Here is a 20,360-nt window from a genome sequence, read left to right as displayed (position 1 = left end):
GGACCGATGCTTGGTACAGAGGGACCCGACCTGTGGGGATGTATTGGCCGCCCTTGTGGCGTTAAAAGTGGCAATGCAGAGTACTTGCCGGGCGCTGACCCGGAGAATCGATGAGGCACTGGTTGCAACGGGACGTTCCCGGCTGGAGGATCCCCCGCCGCCCCTGTTTTCTCCTGGAGGTGAAACAATGTCGCATAATGGGGGGCTGGTGGTGCGGAGTCCTCCTGGCTACAATGTAACGCGTCAACCCATCGACACGGATACAGTTGCAGGGACACCCTTCACTTTGAACGTTGTGACTCTGCCTACGAACTATCTGCTGAGACCTAGCCTTTCGCTTCCCTTGCCAGATGTTACCCTGAAAGCACCTATCGCTCGAGCCTCTGTGGCATGTTACTGCTGCGTCTGGGACCCTGTGGTACGATACGTCTTCATTGTCCCCTTTCCTCGAGAGCGGCCATCTTGTCTCTTTGTCCTGGCTGAAGGTGACTCGCAGCAATGGACGGGCCTGAATCATATCTGCCGGTCCGGACAGGGGTGATGGCATGCCGGTTGTCGCTTTGGTTGGATCGGCATACGGGGCCCTGGACTGATACACGTTTTGTAATTTTGGATGAGTAGTCTTTAATGACCAGTTTTTGTTACATGTCGCTGCGATTTCGCCTCCTGTTTCCTTCTTCTGCCGGGGGGAGGACTTGTGAAGTGCTGAAGTGCTGGGTGTTATTGAATCGGGACCACCGGGTTTACGTGGGTCTTTTGATACTGTTCTGTACATGGCGCAGGATGTATGAGCGGCGCGGGAGTCCGGGAGTTCGGCAGTGTGGTGGGCTCCTCCCCGCTTTATGGTCTTTTTTCCTTTCTTCCTTCCTTAATTCTATATTTCGGGTTCCTATGGGGCGACAGACACGTAGCTAGGGGGGGGGTAGGCCATAGCCTCGGCATGCGTGTAGGGTGGGGGGTCTTCTTCGATACGTTTTTTGTTACTATGGGCCTTCTTTTTCTTTCTTCTGTCCTTTTCCTACGTCTTTTTCTAGGGTCAGTGGGGGGGAATGGTGTTAGGAGGGTAGCGGCTGGGAGGCACATTTCGCTGCGTATCTATATCCTGGTATTATAGTTTCGTGCCGCCATTTTAGATATGTTCACTGTTAGTTGACTCTCCTGTTGGATGTTACCCATTTATTGTATGTTCGTCTGTTCTGTGCACTGATCCGTTCTAGCTCTGTATCTCCTTAACTTTAAAACTTTTTAAAATTAACCTTACTGTCTCCTGCCACTCAGTGCACGTGGATTTTGCAACATAGGTCGTATGCTTTTAGGTGCTGCCGTGCCACCGAGTGGACGCGTACTTTGCTATCAAGCATCAGAAGTGTCGAGGCCGGCCGGATGGTTGTAGGCCCGTATTTGTCTTGTACACAGTGCTAAATAAAGGTTTTAAAAAAAAAAAAAAAAAGAATCCTGAGTACGGATGTAGGAAGGTGGATATCTGACTATGGTTACCCCCAAAATTTTTGCCTAGTGTCTAGCTGGTTTTTCGACTTAGTTGGCCTGAGATCCTGCTATTCAGGATCTCAGCCTGGCTGTTCTCTCTTTAAAATGGACTCCATGTACCCTAGGTACATACCCAATTGGTTGGATCACCCTGTCAGCCCCTGTACCAGTGTACACTAGGTACCCAGGGCATTGGTGTACCCAAGGCCTGCCAGGGGCTGAAGCATGTATTATGCCACCCCAGGCTTGGCCTAACAATTTGACACAACTGGCTGATCACTCAGCTGGGGTAAGTTGGTGTAATCACCTCTTACTTAGGTGTAGTATACCTATACCTAACCTTAAATGGGACACATGGTAACCTATAAGTCACTCCTATGGCAGGCCTTAACAATCCTGAAGGCAGAGTGCTTGGTTCCAGGTGAGATGGTGCTCTGGCATGAGCTGAGCCTGTCTGCAGTGGTCGGAACAACTTCCTTCTACTGTTTCCAGATATCGTCATACCATATACTCTTAAGTGCATTATGAACCTCGCGGTTAAATGCTATCTTTGGTTTGCCTTTATCAAAACATGTCGAGTAAGGTGTCATACGAATTGGAATACTAACCCCTCACCAATTCTGGCGACGGGGTTAGCATTCCACCCTTCTAGAGGGACACGACATGTACAGTACCTGAAACCCGGGTAAAATCGGACATAGCCTCAGCTCCACGAAATGGATGCTGCCACCACAGACACAAGTCTGCCCTCCTGCTGCTGGGAGTCCTTCCAGCTTGGGAGGTGTGGACAAAGGGTTTCCTGCCAGGGGAGGTGCGTGCACCACCCCAGACAGGATTTTGTGTATTGGTCAGGTAGGGCTTGAAAGAAACCAGACATGCCTGTGGCTCACAAGGAGCCTCGGTGCATATGCCAGTTCAAACCGGTCCTGGGGCACACCAGTCCCGGGCCTGGGGCGAGCTGGACAAAGGATTGGGGGTGTAACCACCCCCCTTCCTGGTCCCACCCATAGGGAGGGACCTAGCAGGTAGTCCGGCCCCTAGAATCCGCTTAAAGGTAGGAGCTGTGTCCTAAGACTTCAGACATCCTGGAATCAACTTAACACTAAGAAGAAGACGGGAACTTCGACGCTCTGCTGCACAGAGGACTGAAGCCAATCTCCCCTGTGGTCAGGGAGTGACCACCTTGCTAACGCAAGCACCATCCAGCGAATCAACGTCTGCTTTGCCGCCGCCTCCCGCCGGAGCCCGAGCCCAGAGACTGACAAGACCTGGACCTCCAGACCTCTCACCGCCCGATCCACATTCCCTGAAAAGAGGAGACCCGTGGAGGCACCGAGACACGTGGAGCCAGCCATCTTGAAACGACCACGACAAGCTGACAAGTGCAACAACCGAGGCTCCCTCCAAGTTGTGCTTTGGGATCTGAGAAGCCCAACTCTCGAGCAGCATCTGCACCAAAGGTGAGCCCTCCAGCATCTCCACGATCTGCGTGGGGCCCTTCTGCATTTTGCCACTCGACGCACCTAACCGGTTGCTGGCCCGCTGGCTAGTAGCCATCTTGGCGACGAACTTTACGAAATACACCGCTGGTCTGGTTGCTCCAGACTGGCCCTTGCTCCCCTCCAAAGGAGCAGTCCTTCTGACCTTGCTGGTCAGAACCATCAGCTTATTTCATCTCCTACAACAATTGCTTTTGCCAAGGCTTGTTTGCTTCGATCAAGTCGCCGACACCGCCGACAGCGAGAGCCTGCATGGGACAGCTCGTGAACCGACTCCTGGACGTCGTCGACCTCCAGGGACCACGTGGCTGCAGAGACAAGCTACACCTTTCTTCCTGTTTGCACCCGACATTGCCTGGTACCCACCTGGTGCCACGCTGGTCACTGGCTAGTGACTGTGAACACTGTCCCCTCTGCTTACAGGTCTTCAACATCTCCGATCCACTCTTGGATCCACTGCATCTCTCCCGGACCGACCGCCTGCAGCATCTTTGTCTTCAGGCTCCACGGAACAGATAGAAGAAACCCGACGCACTTCGAGGCCTATGCACCCGCTTCCTGTGGGTGAGGTAAAGCTGGTACACCTGTGCCCAAGTGTAGTATTACATCTCTAGTGCCTGTGTTCCAAATCTTGAGTTCCTAGTCCATCCGGAAGATCCTCTTTGCAGTAACTTTGTACTTTTTACGCACCCATTGAAACCTATGGGAGCACGCGTGTGACTATTTGCTCTGCACACGCCACCCGTGGACCTCCTGGTCACTAACTGAAGTTAGCTCCTTGTAGGCCCAGCGATTCTAGAGGCCCTAGGCCTTTTCCCTTTTCTGGTCGTGGTACTTATACCACTATTTTAGTATATGGTTCGAGTGGCCACCAGGGCCTATCCATATAAAGTGCAACTTCTGTGTATTCTGTGATAATCTTGTTTGACGATTTGTGCTCCTGTGCTCATAAAGAGACTAGGGGTTACTTTGAGAAATAAATACATATATATTTTGAATATATATCTGTGTGGTGTCCTTTCATTGGTATAAAAGGGGGTTGCATTTGGTAAAACAGCTGGCTTAACACGCTTCACGAGTTTAGCCTCAAAGACTGCTTAGCCTACGCTACCACTAGGACAGCTAGTCCGAAAAGGTTGACTTACAACCACACCATAAGGGTTGCTTGGCATGGTACAAGGTGATCACTTTAACTAGTGAGCATCATATACCAGGCCAACTTCTCACAACGGATACATGTAGAGTTGTGGTTTTTAGCTTGTCCTGATATTGGCACGCACTGTGGATAAAACAAACAAAATGCACTTTTTGATGGTCCTCGACCTGTCCAAGAACCAATATGTACTGTAGATCAAACGTACTGTAAGCTCTTTATGATGAAACCCTCCACTAATTTTATGTGTTTTATATACATTTTTATATGAAATTATTTTATTTGTTTATTCGACTTCCTTTTACTGTAAAACGTATGTGCTGTGTACTATTATGATCTTCTACGATCGAAATAAAGTGATGATGATAACCTCAAATTATTGGTCTAGATGCCATGAAATGATTAGAAATATATTTTTTTCTGATCAAGGTGGTGCAAAATGATCTAATAACCCAGCGGGCATGCATCAACTTTTTTTATTCTGAGTTGACTGGATATAGAGCCTGCTTTTTAAATGATTAGAGATGTCAAAAACACGTATTGTCTCAAAACCTGGAGTAGACCGGAACTAGTTGCAAGGTGTGGGATACTGTGTAAATGATGCTTGTGTCAGAGAGGTTGCAAGGTGTGGGGGAATGTGAATGATGCTTGTGTCAGAAGTTGCAAAGTGTGGGAGAGTGAATGATTCTTGTGTCAGAGGTTGCAAGGTGTGGGAGAATGTGTGAATGATGATTGTGTCAGAGAGGTTGCAAGGTGTGAGAATGTGTGAAGGATGATTGTGTCAGAGAGGTTGCAAGGTGTGGGAGAGTGTGAATGATGCGTGTGTCAGAGAGGTTGCAAGGTGTGGGAGAGTGTGAATGATGCGTGTGTCAGAAAGGTTGCAAGGTGTGGGAGAGTGTGTGAATGATGTGTGTGTCAGAGAGGTTGCAAGGTGTGTGAGTGTGTGAATGATGCTTGTGTCAGAGAGTTTGCAAGGTGTGTGAGAGTGAATGATGCAGTGTCAAAGGTTGCAAAGTGTGTGAGTGTGTGAATGATGCTGTGTCAGAGGTTGAAAGGTGTGTGTGTGTGTGAATGATGCTGTGTCAGAGAGGTTGCAAGGTGTGTGAGTGTGAATGATGCTTGTGTCAGAGAGGTTGCAAGGTGTGGGAGAATGTGTGAATAATGCTTGTGTCAGAGAGGTTGCAAGGTGTGTGAGTGAGCGAATGGTGCTTGTGTCAGAGAGGTTGCAAGGTGTGTGCGAATGATGCTTGTGTCAGAGAGGTTGCAAGGTGTGGAAGAATGTGTGAATGATGCTTGTCAGAGAGGTTGCAAGGTGTGGGAGAGTGTGAATGATGCTTGTAAACACGTTCAGTAGTGACCCTGGATTGGAGTATTGTGTAGACATTTTTGTAATCTCTGACTTCACCAGTAACCTAGCATGCTTTTGTCCAGCCTCAGAAAGACACCGAGGTTGATTGCCACCTCTTTACCTGAATCCTGAACAGCAGTTTTAAAGATGTCTTCAAGCCTATTGGTCTAGTTGGGGTCCCTTGCTCCATGGGTGGCGGCGTCAATGGAGAATCATGACCACAACGGTACCATCTCCAGAGTGGTACCCCTGATGGACTGCAATGTCATGGCTAGGCTACAGAAGCTGTCACCCCCATTAGGAAAAAATTACTGTTAGACCAGTCAGTCTCGTTACTTTTCTCACTTTGAAGTGTTCTGCTAGACAGAAACCTCCAGATCCTCAATAGCGCCGTTACCCAGACACTAAGAAACCTTTGCACCTTCACACAGTTTTATTTGCATGCCTTTGGTGTGTATCGGGCTATGGTAGTCGTATTCCATTCTATGCTACTTGTGCAACACTTGTTTGGTCAGGAACTGATAGGGTGTATGCAGCATCTGTTGATCACATGCTTAAACACTGCTACTATTTAGTGTCGTGATCCGCACATTACAACTTATTTTTTTGTAAAAAGAAAGCTTTTTTTTGTTTTGATATGGCTCATACCACCTCCCCTGAAACCCACAATGCACCAAGACAAAGTCCACTGTAGATTGTTTTTGCTGCCATCAACTTTTGATGTGTTTTCAAGTGTTTCATTTCACTCCCCACCAAAGTCTACATTTCTACACCAGTGGACGACTGGGCCTTTTATGGTGAAAACATCAAGTTCCTCTCGCTACACTTGACCACTTCAGGACCAAGTTGTTGGAAGAGCCTGAAGCCACGTTGTATGAGAATGACTCATTTGCGGGAGGATGATATGAAAAAAACACCTTTGTCCTTTGTGCAATAACAAATTTAAGTAGTTGGACCAGCACCGACTGTCAAGCTTCTTTGGCTTTTAACGCCTTACGGTCAGAGAAAAGTACTTGCCACTGATGTAGTCCGAGATGAACATATTATTCCTAATGCTGCCTTAAGGCAGTACTGAGTCACTGTCTGCCCCAGGCTTCAAGGTAGTCAATCAAACTCACTCCAACAGCAAGGGAAACCCATCTGGCACCCCGGAAGCAATACAAGGATGGAGTCATACAGTGATGGCGTCCGCAGAATATTTCTTCTCATGACTTGGATTTAAGAGAAGAATCTCCAGAGCCCTCCTCAAATCTGCAGTCGGGACTAAGGTCACACCTCTAACATTGACCTTACGCACGAGAACCTTCCACCAGGGTTCAACCTTGAACCAGGCCTTAGCTGAAAATGTTGGAGTAGTACACACTTCCCACTAATGTTAAGACCGCTAAAATAAATTTTCAGTGCCAGAAATCTGTCAAGGTTGAAGTTCTGAATGTTGAATCTGTTAAGTAGCCAAAACTCCTTTGATGTTGAAACTAGCACCACACCCTCAACACCCAGCACCGCAGGACCTTCTCAGGAAGGTGACCAGCCAAACGTCACTTGTACACTGTATACGTCGACCCCGACATTGGTCATATACTTGCACAGCCTCTAACTTATAGAGACTTCTAGCTGCAGATTCTTTATCTTAGAATTATCCCCAGGGGTCAGACTCGATCTGGAATTTTTTCTTGAGCAGTACCCCTGTATGCAGGTAGACGCTGTTGTTTGACTCAGCTTGACGTCATCAGCGTTGTCCATGCTGGTAGTGACATGCGCTGTACCTACATCTTCACCACCCTAGCACACTGACATCCGTTTTTTTACTTTCCGCACCAGCCAGCGTAGACCCAGAGAGAGCTAACCCCAGTCATGTTTTGACTGGCTCTTTTGTGACTGTTTGTCTAAGTTTTTTCTAGCTCTTTTCTACTGATGTAGCGGGTATTTCAGCTAAGAAAGCCAGCTTCAAACCCTGCGGTGCCGGTCACCACCAGATGTCAGTGACTGACCTGCATCTTGTTTGCCTCTGGTGCCTCAAGCTTCACCATGACGCAAAGACCTGCATCGACTGCTGCGCCGTGCACCCCAAGGCCTTGAGGTGTGTGGTTCCTCAAGCCCCTTGCCGCTCGACAGCTGCAGCGATGGTCTCAATCCCGGTCGAGAGGAAGGTCCCAGGTTTGGTCGCAGAGCCCTAGAGCCTCTTGTCCAGTCTTCTTCTGGTTAGTCCCACAAAAAGAAGAGCAAGAAGTCAAAGAGGTCTTAGACTTTGGCATAGTCATTCAAGGCCTGGCTCTGCGGCAGAGTCTGAGCCTACTTCATGCCTTCCCGGGTTTCCGGGAGCTGGAGTGGCCCCGCCCAACTTCGTGAATTTTATGAGGCCATGTACCTCCTGTCTGGACAGCTCTTCCCCGCTGGCATGCCTTTGGGCCACGTGAGTTCGGGGAGGGGCCACTTCTGGTACCAATCGGGTCGCTTGACTAGATCTGGACCGGTGCCAGTCATACCACCTCGACCTTCCCTGGCACTGGTCTCGATGTTGATGCTCCCAACGCCCTCCAGCAGCGCCATCCCTATTCTTGTCTCCGACTCCAACACAACGCTAGGGAGGGGCATCGTCCGAGGCCTACTGGAGCCATGCCCGCCAGACCGCAGCCTGAGCCTGAGCCTTATTCCTATGGACTAGGATTTGGTGAAGATCGGGAGGGGACACTGGACCATGAAGAATATCAGCCCCTAGACCCTAACATGGACTGGTGTGTGCGGACGCCAGTGGACTGGACACCTCCTCAGATACAGTCATTGTCTACGCTCCTTTTGAGCCACTGCACAACAGTCCTCTCAGGCTCCTTACCATCAAGACATTTGCCCGGAGGTTCGGTGAGCTTCAGACTTTGTCATCAAAGCCCCCACACCTGAATATCTATTAAACCAACAAAGCCAGTTCTTCGCAGTAAAGATTCCTTATTGTCAGAAAATGTCACTCCCATTCATGTAGGCCAGTCTATCACCCTCCCTACCTTTTATGCTCCGCAACATCTCTCTAAGGAAGAGGAGTGACTCCACCGAGTGGACCCAAAAAGACCATTGTCGTTATATCTTGACAGCAAAAGAGTTCCATGGGAAAGACAAACTCCTCGTCGGGTATGTCTGAGCGAAGAAGGACCGTGCAGAAATGGAATGTCTCCAGAAATTTCGTACTCTGCATTAAGATCTGCTACGCACTGGCCAAGAAGCAGACTCCTTAGGCCCTGCATGCTCATTCACCCTGAGCTAAGGCTGTGACCCCTGCATTAGTACACGGAGTTCCAGTCCTGGACATCAGCCTGGCAGCAACGTGGGCCGCTCTGCACACGTTCAGAAAACACTACTGCCTGGGCAGTCAGGTCCATCGGGATGGGCACTTTGCCAGTTCAGAACTTTTTGGTTTGAAATTGTTTCTCAGATCCAACTCCGGGGAAGGTACTGCTTGGGTATGTATTCGAAGGTAAGAAATCTGCGGCTTGAACTCTCTATCGGATGAAAGAGTTCCTTACATTGGTAATGCCTTGTCTGATAGAGACTCTCTAGCTGCAGATTCCTCACCGTCCCACCCAGCCTCCCAGATTTCTAGGGAGAAGGGCTGTTCCCATTTCAGGGCCCTAGTTTTCCACACCAGTGGTCAGTGTTTTTCGTGACTCTGCGCTCCTGCATGGAAAGTCTCAAAAAGAAACTAATGTCTGTGTCTTGTGGTGACGCCTTTTTAGGCACCACACGCGTGACTTCTGGCGCAGCCACCGATGACACTGCTCATGAAAAATTTCCAAGTACAGTCTAACGAATGGGGATAATTCTATGGTAAGGAATCTGCAGCTAGATAGTTTCTACCAGATAAGGCGTTGCCGAAGGCAAGTAACTAATTCTTCATTAACTCACATTCCACACATAAAGAGGGAAATACATTTGAGGAAGCCATTTCAGAGGAATTAAAGGATTCATCTCTTCTCAAGATGAAGAAACCTGCCCCAGTCCCAACTCCACCCGAAGTGCATGTGACACTGGATGATTCCAATTCTGATTCTCATCAAGAACATTCTTCTAACCCACTGCCATCTTATTAGGAACCAGTGCCATCGATGATCAGAAAAAAGCTGGACTATCTATAGGATGGGTCCTCAGGACTGTGCCACCCTAGAACCTATCCTGTTAAGGCTTCAACACCAGATGATTCCACTGCATATCATCCTCTCATATGAAGAGCAGTGGCACACTACACGGTCCCCATGTATGTAGAAGGCGAGGAGGACAGTTTTATAATAGTAGCCCTGTTCAAAACTGAGCACTCGACTCAGTTCCTTCCCTTTTTAGACCAAGCTTAAATGTTCCACTGAAAACCCGTCAAGGCCAGGTTAGTTACTCCCTGGGTGGGGGCAAGACCATCTCTTCATTCTTGGGGAATGTCCAACCAGACCCCTTGGTAGTGAACGCTACACTGAGCTCTCCTGTAGGGCACCGGAGAGACACCACCTCCAGACAAGAAGAGGAAGAAAATTGAGGCAGCGTGGAAAAGGGCTGCCTCAGTGGCTGATACTTATTCGCCAGGTATCATAAAGATAAGTGGGATAAGATCCAGAAACTGCTCAAACACCTCCCTACTACTAGGGGAAGAAAGCAACTGAGATTGTCCACAAAGGGAAAGTCCTCTCCTTTGCTAGTATTCGTGTGCCTTGGATGCAGGAAATGCAGCCTCCAGGCCAGGCATCACCAACCTAGGATGCAGCTGACGCAGCCTCCAGGCGTCTCCAACCTAGGATGCAGCAGACACAGCCTCCAGAACAGGGGTCGCCAGCCAAGGATGCAGAGGACACAGCCTCCAGGCCAGGGGTGGCCAGCCTAGGATGCAGCGGACACAGCCTCCAGGCTAGCGGTCTCCAACCTAGGATACAGCAGACACAGCCTCCAGGCCAGGGGTGGCCAGCCTAGAATGCAGCGGACACAGCCTCCAGGCCAGCGGTCTCCAACCTAGGATGCAGCAGACACAGCCTCCAGACCAGGGGTCGCCAGCCTAGAATGCAGCGGACACAGCCTCCAGGCCAGGGGTGGCCAGCCTAGGATGCAGCGGACACAGCCTCCAGGCCAGCGGTCTCTAACCTAGGATGCAGCAGACATAACCTCCAGGCCAGTGGTCACCAGCCTAGGATGCAGCAGACACAGCCTCCAGACCAGGGGTCGCCAGCCTAGGATGCAGCAGACACAGCCTTCAGGCCAGCGGTCTCCAACCTAGGATGCAGCAGACGCAGCCTCCAGGCCAGGTGTCTCCAGCCTAGGATGCAGAAGACACAGCCTCCAGGCCAGGGGTCGCCAGCCTAGAATGCAGCGGACACAGCCTCCAGGCCAGCGGTCTCCAACCTAAGATGCAGCGGACACAGCCTCCAGGCCAGGGGTCTCCAACCTAGGATGCAGCAGACACAGCCTCCAGGCCAGGGGTCTCCAACCTAGGAAGCAGCGTACGCAACCTCCAGGCCATTGGTCGCCAGCCTAGGATGCAGTGGACACAGCCTTCAGGCCAGTGGTCTCTAGGATGCAGCGGAGACAGCCTCCAGGTCAGGAGTCTCCAACCTAGGCTGCAGCGGACACAGCCTCCAGATCAGGGGTCACCAGCCTAGAATGCAACGGACACAGCCCCAGACCAGCGGTCTCCAACCTAAGATGCAGCGGACACAGCCTCCAGGTCAGGAGTCTCCAGCCTAGAATGCAGCGGACACATTCTCCAAGCCAGGGGTCACCAGCCTAGAATGCAGCGGACACAGCCTCCAGGCCAGTGGTTGCCAGCCTAGGATGCAGTGGACACAGCCTTCAGGCCAGTGGTCTCTACCCTAGGATGCAGTGGAGCCAGCATCTAGGCCAGGGGTCTCCAGCCTAGGATTCAGCGGACGCAACCTCCAGGCCAGGGGTCTCCAGCCTAAGATGAGGTGGACACAGCCTCCTGGCAGGTGTCGCCAGCCTAGTCTATCAAGGGAGCTACTTATCAATATTCATTGTCTTGAGCCACCGATGGCTTTGATTGACCATTGTTGGCGTAGTGACCGCAGTAAATACAATCACGATAGTAACCAGCCCTTGCAGGATTACTAGCAGTGACCACCCTAATGTAAGTCACAAGGCTGAGGGACCAAATAGCCCCATACCAAAAGATCATATCCAGAAGATTGACTGGTGTAATATTATTAAAGTCTGTCCGTCCCAGCAAGGGTGGACGGACTGTTCTTATCCGCACCTCCGCGGGCCTTGAAGCTGGATAAATGTGGAGGAAATAAAAGTACCCGCATCCCAAGCTATTCGCCTTCATTATATTGTGGTAGAAAATCAACCACCCAACAGCATAAAACAGGGACACTCACAGCGATGGCAGGAAAGCCTTATCAATATAAAAGGCCTCCATAGGATCAATGAAATAACAGCTTCAGCAGAGAGTGCCCACTGACGCCAAGGAAATACCGAGCACTATAAATCTCTTCCACTCATAGGATTCAAAGAACTCCTCTAAATGTCATTTTGTTTTCAAACATCGGCATATAAGTTTCTCAAAATACATGTTTTTCTATCAAATATATTTTTTCAATCAGCCCCTAGCTGTCAACTTGTGATTTCTCTGGTGGGAATGAAACTGCCAGATTCTGCTCCACTAGCCCAGGTATTGCCCTCACATGCCAGGGATGCCCACCATAATGTGAAATCTAACCACATGATGCAAGGAAGGACAACCGTAATGTGAGGGTCACAGTTGTTCCAAAGTTGTCCCATACTCCGAATGACCACTACATGGTGTCCATCATGTGCGTTAGTATTCCGAGGATGGCCACAATTCTGTGATATATAGCCACAGTGAGGGCACGCACAACGAATGAACAGTCAGTCATTCCCAGTATGGCGGGCTGGGCTTCCCTTTCTCTCCGAGCCTTCCATGCCCATCGGGAAGAATCCCCTCCTACCGCCCCTGCACGATGAGGGTGCCCGGGAAGGGTGCGTGGCCGATCTATAGCCGGAAGACACTTTTATACCCTTGTTGGCTTCCGCCGGAGTGATACACCCTCCGCCGGTTGAGATCCCGCTGTATCCTCAACTCCGAGCGATGCACGTCACTTCCCCTGCACCCCTCCTACACAACAAGTACTAGAGCACATCCTCACCACTCCCTCACCGCACAAATTGGTCACTCGCCTTTACTCTAACATGCAAGCCATGGCCCCGTCCGGGTGCAGGTGGTGCGCCTGGCTTTGGACGTAAATACGACCCCCCCTCACAGAGGCCCAGTTTTCCTACTGCTGCGGCCAGACTGCGGTGCTCACTTCTAACAATACATTGAAGCACATACACTTTAAATTCCTCTATCGCACTACCGCACCCCAATGCCACTCTTTCACATGGGCCTGGCAGCAGACACCTCAGGCCTCCTTCCTACATCTTACATGAGAGGGTGCCCGGGTGGCAGACTTCTGGGGCGGGGTATTTTCTGCAATATACACCACTGCAGGCCATTCCTTACTCTTGGCCAAACGCCGAGTGGCCATGCACTGAGGAGGGCAGTCCCCCCCCACCATGGAGGCATGCTTGCAAGATGCAACATACTGCCAGGAGCAACTATCCAAATACTGCCACTACGCAGTCGCCTCAAAGACATCTGGGAACCCCTACTAACATTTCTTAGACAAAGAGATCCACTTACCTCCCCAGGAGCAGCGCCCCGAATTACCGCCTCCGCCCCTAAGGCACTATACTTGCCCGTCTCCAGCACTGCGAATAAACCAGCAGCACTACATCTTTTGGAGTCACGTGCTTACTGGAATGTTGGTCAGATTATGCTGAATACTCCGCTGAGGCATTGCTAAATTGAAATGGTTGTATGTGGGGCTTGCACGAATGGGCCAGTGTGTTCTACATCACTGTACTTGTGATCGCGCTGTGATGTGCACCCCATTCCCTAATCCTAGCCCCCCCCCACCTCCCCTCAGTGTTCAATAAAGTAATGGGTGCCAAAATGCTGCTTTCTGGTAGTGTTTGGCCATCGGGTGCGACCGTGGAGTGCTCCATGACTGTGGTGCGCCTCCCCAGGGACATTGTTTCTCCGTCAAGCTCTCGGCAGCTGGGCTCATGTTAGTCCTTTGATGGGTGGTGAATGTGTCAGGGCTCAGTTTCCGTGCCCTTCCAGGCTGGGAATCTAGGTGCAACAGTTGTCAGAGCCAGGGTCCTTCCTGCAGAGCCATCACATTCACAGAAGATCCCCCCACACCGCCTATGCAGGCCCCTGCAGCCCGCCCTACGCCCCTTTTTCTACAGTGTTTCAACGCCTTGCCTTTCCTTTGTCCAGTATACATGCCCCTTGAGTGACCTGTTTTGCCACAAACTGTATACATGAAGGTGGAAGGAATTATGATGTAAGATGGAAGGAAAATAGCATTGCGAGCCTATGTGAAGTAGAAATTATGGGGTTTTGTAAATAAACCTTGTTGTGACAAACACTAACAAACCAGTCCTTACCATGAAAAAACACAAAACCGTATACAGTCATTCATTCCCACCCAGCTATGCTGCACCTGGAGTAAGCCTGATGTACCGCCTTCCCTAGTGGCAAATTGTAACATCACACCAGGGCGTGCTTGCCATCGTTGCCCAAGACTATAGCCTAGAGGGCCACGATTCCCCACCCAGCGTACCACCATGCCCATATAACATACCTCAAGAGTTTTGCAAATACTTGCTGGAAGAAGTTCAAATGCTACTTCAAAAAGGATTTATTGTGGTCGACCTTAAGCAGCAGGAAGGGGTGGGGGTGTAGTCGCGCTGCTTTCCCATCCCAAAGAAAGACAAAACTCTGCCACCCATCCTTCATCTCAGAGCGCCCAGCTCCTACAGCACATTGAATCCCTTTAAAATACCACTTTCCACACCGTTATCCTTCTTCTTCAAGTGGGGGCCACATGGCAACCGTTGGTCTCAAGGATTCCAACTTCCACATCCCCTTTCATCCTGCTCCCGCCGGTACACAAGGTTTGCGGAAAGAGGAGTTCAAGGAATTCATTACCAATCGAGGTAGAACCCTTCAGAGTCATCAAGGCTTCAGGAGTGTTTTCCCAATGTTTGGTGGTTGTGGCAGCGCCTCTCGGGCCAGTCACCACCATGTCTTTCCATACTTGGACGACTGGTTGATAAAGGGCAACAGTTGAGCACAGTGCCTTGCTCGCACATAGTAAACAATTCATTTCCCGCAGAAGACATGTTATCTTTGTCCCCAACAATCTCAAGTATTTGTGGGAGCAGCACTTAAATGCAGTGAACGGCAATGCCTATCTCAGTCCAGACGGAGCGACGATGGTTCACATGCTGCTTCCACTTTACCAGACTTAGGGCCATATGTAGGTAAATTATATTTACCGATTCTTAAATACCGAATTTTACCGATTTGGTATTTATGAATCGGTAAATGTAATGTAGGTAATCAATCGGTAATTATTACCGATTCGGTAAATATCGTATTTAAGAATCGGTATTTACCGAATCGGTAATAATGCATCCCTTCCCATTCATTCCTATGGGCCTGGAGGCCCATAGGAATGAATAGGAAGCCAGTTACCATTACCGATTCGGTAAATGCCGAATCGGTAATAGGGGAGGCATTATCATGGGTGGCAGGGTGTCACATTGACACCCTGTTGCACCTCTGATTCGTGCATGTGTGCACATGTGGCGCACATACATGCCCTAAGGGCATGTATGTCTGCCACATTGCACTTTTCAAATAGCACAATAATGCTTTTTGAAAGGTATTCGTCATTTACCATCAACTTGTAGTTGGTGGTAAATAACGAATACATACACCAATGATGCACTCACTTGAGTGCCCCCTACATAGCATTTCTGGATTCGGTATTTACCGATTCGGTATTTTACCGATTTCTTTATTTCCGATTCGGTAAATACCGAATCCAGAAAATCAGCCCCCTACATCGCAAATGCCTAAATACCGGTCGGTAACGGGATATTTACCGATTTTCGGCCGTTACCGACCGGTATTTGGCTTCCTACATGAGGCCCTTAGTATCCTCGACAATGAGAACGATGCTAAAGCTACGGGGAGGCCTTAGCACCAAACACTAGTTCATAGTTACACTTGCTTCAAGATTGTCCGGAGAGTGATCCGAAGCGACTCTGGACTTGCAAGAGCCTGTGCTGATACAGCTCAATGTTCAGCCCCCATTGCAGTGGTGTAAGACGAATAACACAGTACTAGGCATGTTGTTTCTCGATCCACAGCTGCAAGTGACCAAGAATACTACTTTCCTGATGGGTTGGGGTGCTCACTAGCTAAACATCACCATTCACTGTCAGTATTCCCCACAAGAAGCCTCTATTCAAGCACATAAGGAACAGCTTGCCCTCAGGACCCCACCTCATTTTTTGCCAAAAGTCGTCTCTACTTTTTCATTGATTTGCCTTGATTTTGTTCACAGGCAGCAGTAGAAAGGGCTCTGCTCACTTTAGATGTTAGGAGTTTTAATGTTCTGTGTAGATCATCATGAGTCTATTAGAAAGACAAAATATTTGTTGCATTCACTGAACCCCATTTTGTCAACCTAATCTCTAAATTGGGATTAGCCGAGTAGATTGTAATCTACTATTTAACTTTGATAAACCATCTGTGAAGCAGCAGCTGTGTCAACTACATCTGTACACCTGTTCACTAAACATTGTTGTGTGGCCATTCAGGCACACCAAGAGGCAGAAGAAGGGACAAACTAGCCTTAAAAAATCATGTCACACGTCGTTTGCTTCCAAGCTCTTGATGTAGGGGGCGGCACTGCTGTTCCTTCTGGGCAGAGCAGGTCATCTGCAGTTATAAATACCTCAAATGGAAAAAGTAACTTGCCTGTGACAACACTTGTGCTGCTTAATACTTTTTGTAATGTAATCCACTTCATATAAATCATGCTACCTCTCATCGTCACATTGACACATCGGTGCATTGTAGGTTTCAAGGAAGGTATCACGAGTTACACCGAAACAAAGGTTTTGTTTTGTTACATTCCGAGCCCAGCAGTAGAAGGCAGGAGTGTGCGAAGCATGTGAATCTACAGCAGGACAAACTGCAGACCGATTGTTACCCGCAGATTCATAATGGCACACTAACAAAAGGTTTAGTCCTACTTTCTTCAACCATTACAACGGTGAAAGTCCAGTCCCAATAGGCCTGGAGCCGATTATGATTGCCGTGCATTGTGTTAGTGCCTGACGTCCTTTACATATGGTTGATGTCCTTTTCATTCGTTCCACGGGGCACACTCTGTACCCTAGATTTGAGTGTCCTTGGAGTAGGGTCCCCTGATAAAGGCCCGATAGAGACGATTACATTCATTAGCAAGGTTAGATTTAAGAGTAGCAAGAGGTATACTACAAGCGAAGTTCATTAAAAGTATTGAATTATTCCTAAAACAAATATTTTATTAGTAAGGGACAGGTCTATGGTTACTTTTTAGGGACCAGATAAAACTCATAATGAGTAGATGGTGTTGCTAATTTTACTTGTCAACTATAGACTGACGAGGTAATGAAAAAGATGAATTACATGGACGAGGCGTTCCTATAAGTAGCTATGACTGGAGAGATAGCAATGTATATCTTTGCCTTCAGTTTTTTCCCATCTCCTTCCAAACTGTAGATGGTGTTTTCAGTTTGCAAATCTAAAAAGTTTACTCTTGCTGGAGAATCGTTGCTACCGGTAAGTCACTAATACTAAACTGCATGTGTTACCGACAGCTGAGGTTCATAGATGCTGACATGGAATAGTGGGAGGATTGGGCTGCTCCCAGGCCAGGTACGTCTCCAGTAAGATGTCCGATCCCACAGTGGCCGTAGGCAGCATCTTTAATGTGACCACGAGGGTCCACTCTCTACTGATGACTCTTCACTTTTCCAGGTCACAGCACGTATGGTGTGGAACACTTGAATTCTCGGAGGCTACAGTGGACTTGGTTGGGACACGCAGAGCTGGAGTTTGGAGCACACATTCTCCATGTCTCCACCCTTCAGATGTACATCTTACTGCACTTTAACCACCAGAAGGTAAGGCGTAGGATCGCTGCAATCACTGGATGTCACCCTCCTTCAGATACACAGAGAGGGACTTTGGGGACCCTCCCTCCATTGACTCTGCCCTCTTTTAGCTAATAACTGGTCATAAATGCACATTTTGGTTCAACCACACCATAGCCCCGGCGAGCAGGGAATTCCAGTCATTAAGTTTGGAATTTTGGTGATTCTTGAGTTATAGTAGTGATTTGAAAATGAGCCCATCTGGTGGATGGCAGCTGACGAGAGTGCAGCCGGTCGGGCGCTGCTAGAGAGAGGGTCACAGACAAAGTAATCCAACTAGAACTGCCTGACTGATACTCCACCTGTCAAGTGCCCTGTAGGGGAACTTTGTGCCAGCAGCAGCGGTCTATCCTCGAATGTGGTCACCATCCTGGAATGGTATTGCTTTTCAAGATTTTCAGATGGTGTAACTGCTTGAAGATGGCTGCCACATTCAGGACAAACAAGTACCTTTAACGAGCAGTGTCTGGCCTCTCCCAAGCACATCTTCCTGCTGCCAGTGACTGTGACTTTTACAACTGTATATTCAGTTATTTGATCCCTCCAGCCCATCCCCTTAAATAACTACGGTACTACGCAGAGTATGGGTCACATTTCAGCATTAACCTATCATTTGACTCCATCCAAAATATAGCTCATTGATTGCCACAGCTCAACTGGCCACGTTAATTTATATATTGCAATTCAGCTGGGACATAGTGAATTAAAGTCCATTGCATGACTTTGGGTGTCAAGAGCTGGGCTGTTGGCTTAGAGCAAGGCTGGAAGAGTGAAGTTATCAGACTGCTGCTTTTTGTAAAGTAAGAAAGTCTTCAAGGCTGACCTTGAAGCTCAGTCACCATTTCTGTGCTAAAGTCACCATCTGACACAGCTACAGTGGGGAGGACATTAAGACAGGAGTATGATTTTGTTTTGAACAGTAGTTTCCAGGAGGTGCATTAACCAACCGTCTGAGAAGTGTCGTTTCCACTCATGTAGGGGGTGTCTGTGCTCCCCGCTGCAGCCCTGACATGTCGCTCACCTGAGAGCAGTTTAAAAGTAAACATGTCCTAACTGCACATGGGCAAGCTTTGGAAAAAAATGATTCAAGATATGGATGGAAACAAGTCAAGTTTTCCCAAAGTGTGCAGCAAAATCATTGCAGTTATTTTTCAGTCCTTAAATCAGGCTGCTGTGCACTGAGGTGTGCCTACATGTGTGCGTATCAGCACTACAAAGCACTGAATGCACATATATGACTGTCCTATGAGAACAGAGCATTGTACTGTGAATACTTGTACTTCGAGATCAAACGGCTTTCATTCATTCATGAAATAGCCATACAGTGAATTAGCTGCAGCAAGCTTTTGGCAGATGAGGATCGAAAGACACAGAGATCAAGTGAGTTTCCCAGGGTCACACACTTTATTGAAGTAGAAAAGCCAGGATTCAGCAGTTCTTTTAAAGTCTGTGGTACAGCCGCTAGACTGCATCTCCTCCCAGAAGCAAAAACTGGCTCATTTGTTTATCGATGGCTGTTGGACATTGAGGTGACATACAGATGACAAATAGCGGACATGACCTGGGGTGTTTTCAAATGATGTATTAAAGTCACTTGTCATTCAAGAACCTCATGCTAATGAATAGAGTGATTCGAAAGGCTCTCCTGTTAGAATACTCGCTTAGAAATGGCTAAAGTCTGGTATGAAGGGCTTGTAGGAAACCTGTTACATTATCACAATTATTTTTAGCCCCAGGGAACACTTGTCTCTCTTGGGTGCTTGAAATACACTGTGCGGCCTGATATAGGGAAGGGGACAAAAATCATTGGCATCAGCAGGAGCAAGTATGTCAGCACAAAGGTGAAAGGAGCAAAATCTAAGATGTTGAATAGTGAAGACTTGGATCAGAACCTGCACCAGAGGGAAATAGAACATGAGCAAAGACCAAACTAGTGCCAGCAGCCTCATAAGGATGAATGGCACAGATACACTCACCAGAAATTAGAGCGCTTTAATAAAAACAAGCCAGCACTGCTCCCAAAGACGGACACTGAAACATTCAGTACAGAGAGCAGCGTCCACCAAAGTGTGCCTCATGAAGCTTCTGTTTGGCCTTCCAGTAAAGCAGATGTGAAATCAAAAGGTGTTGATATTGCACACACAAACGTTTGCACATGCGCTTCCTACGTGCCTCATTCCACAGTGCTGCTCCAGCTGTATTCATTATCCTATAGAACCCTTGGAATGTCCGCTCTTTCTGCTCCCCGTTCAACCAGAGCAGCATATACAGGAAGCATACCCTGACCTACCCAAGGAAGCTCTCCACAGATCTTTTAAAAACTCTTATCGATATTCAAAAAAATTTAAACGCAAGTTCCACATCAATATACAGATAATAAACCTCAAGCTTAAACCAAAGTTCTAAAAGTCATATCCATAGTAGTATTAGATGGCATATTCTGTGGTATGGAACCGTGAGAAGAATATCTATAGGTTATATTCAAGCCTCCACCATATATGCACTGAAATGTAGAACTCTATTACCCGTTGAGAGCAGAAAAGAAGGTAGGAGATGACGATAGGTGGGCACATAAGGAAGCAGGAGGGGCTAGACGAAAGCAACCTCGTGCAAGCACATTCTCAGCACTGTCCTCTTTGCATTCACCAATCCTGTTCATAGGGATTGTTTGTGAGGGTTCTTGAGTGATTCTGTTTAATTACCACTACCCAGGGTCATGGGTGTTTCAGAGGTTGTTACTTGGGCTCCCAGAACGAAGATCCTTTTG

At 48.5% G+C, this 20,360-nt stretch overlaps 1 protein-coding gene across 1 annotated transcript in view; it reads left to right on the top strand.

Moving 5' to 3' along the window:
• LOC146813655 (cullin-9-like) overlaps window positions 1-20,360 on the top strand; it is a 570,887-nt gene that overhangs the window by 514,848 nt on the left and 35,679 nt on the right. The window contains exon 31 of the mRNA XM_085610143.1: window positions 17,418-17,563. Within this exon, the coding sequence (XP_085466269.1) occupies window positions 17,418-17,563 (146 nt within the window). The remainder of the gene's footprint in view (window positions 1-17,417; window positions 17,564-20,360) is intronic.

Source organism: Triturus cristatus, chromosome 6, assembly GCF_964204655.1.
Source record: "Triturus cristatus chromosome 6, aTriCri1.1, whole genome shotgun sequence".
Taxonomy (NCBI): Eukaryota; Metazoa; Chordata; class Amphibia; order Caudata; family Salamandridae; genus Triturus; species Triturus cristatus.
This window is presented reverse-complemented; position numbering and strand designations above follow the sequence as displayed.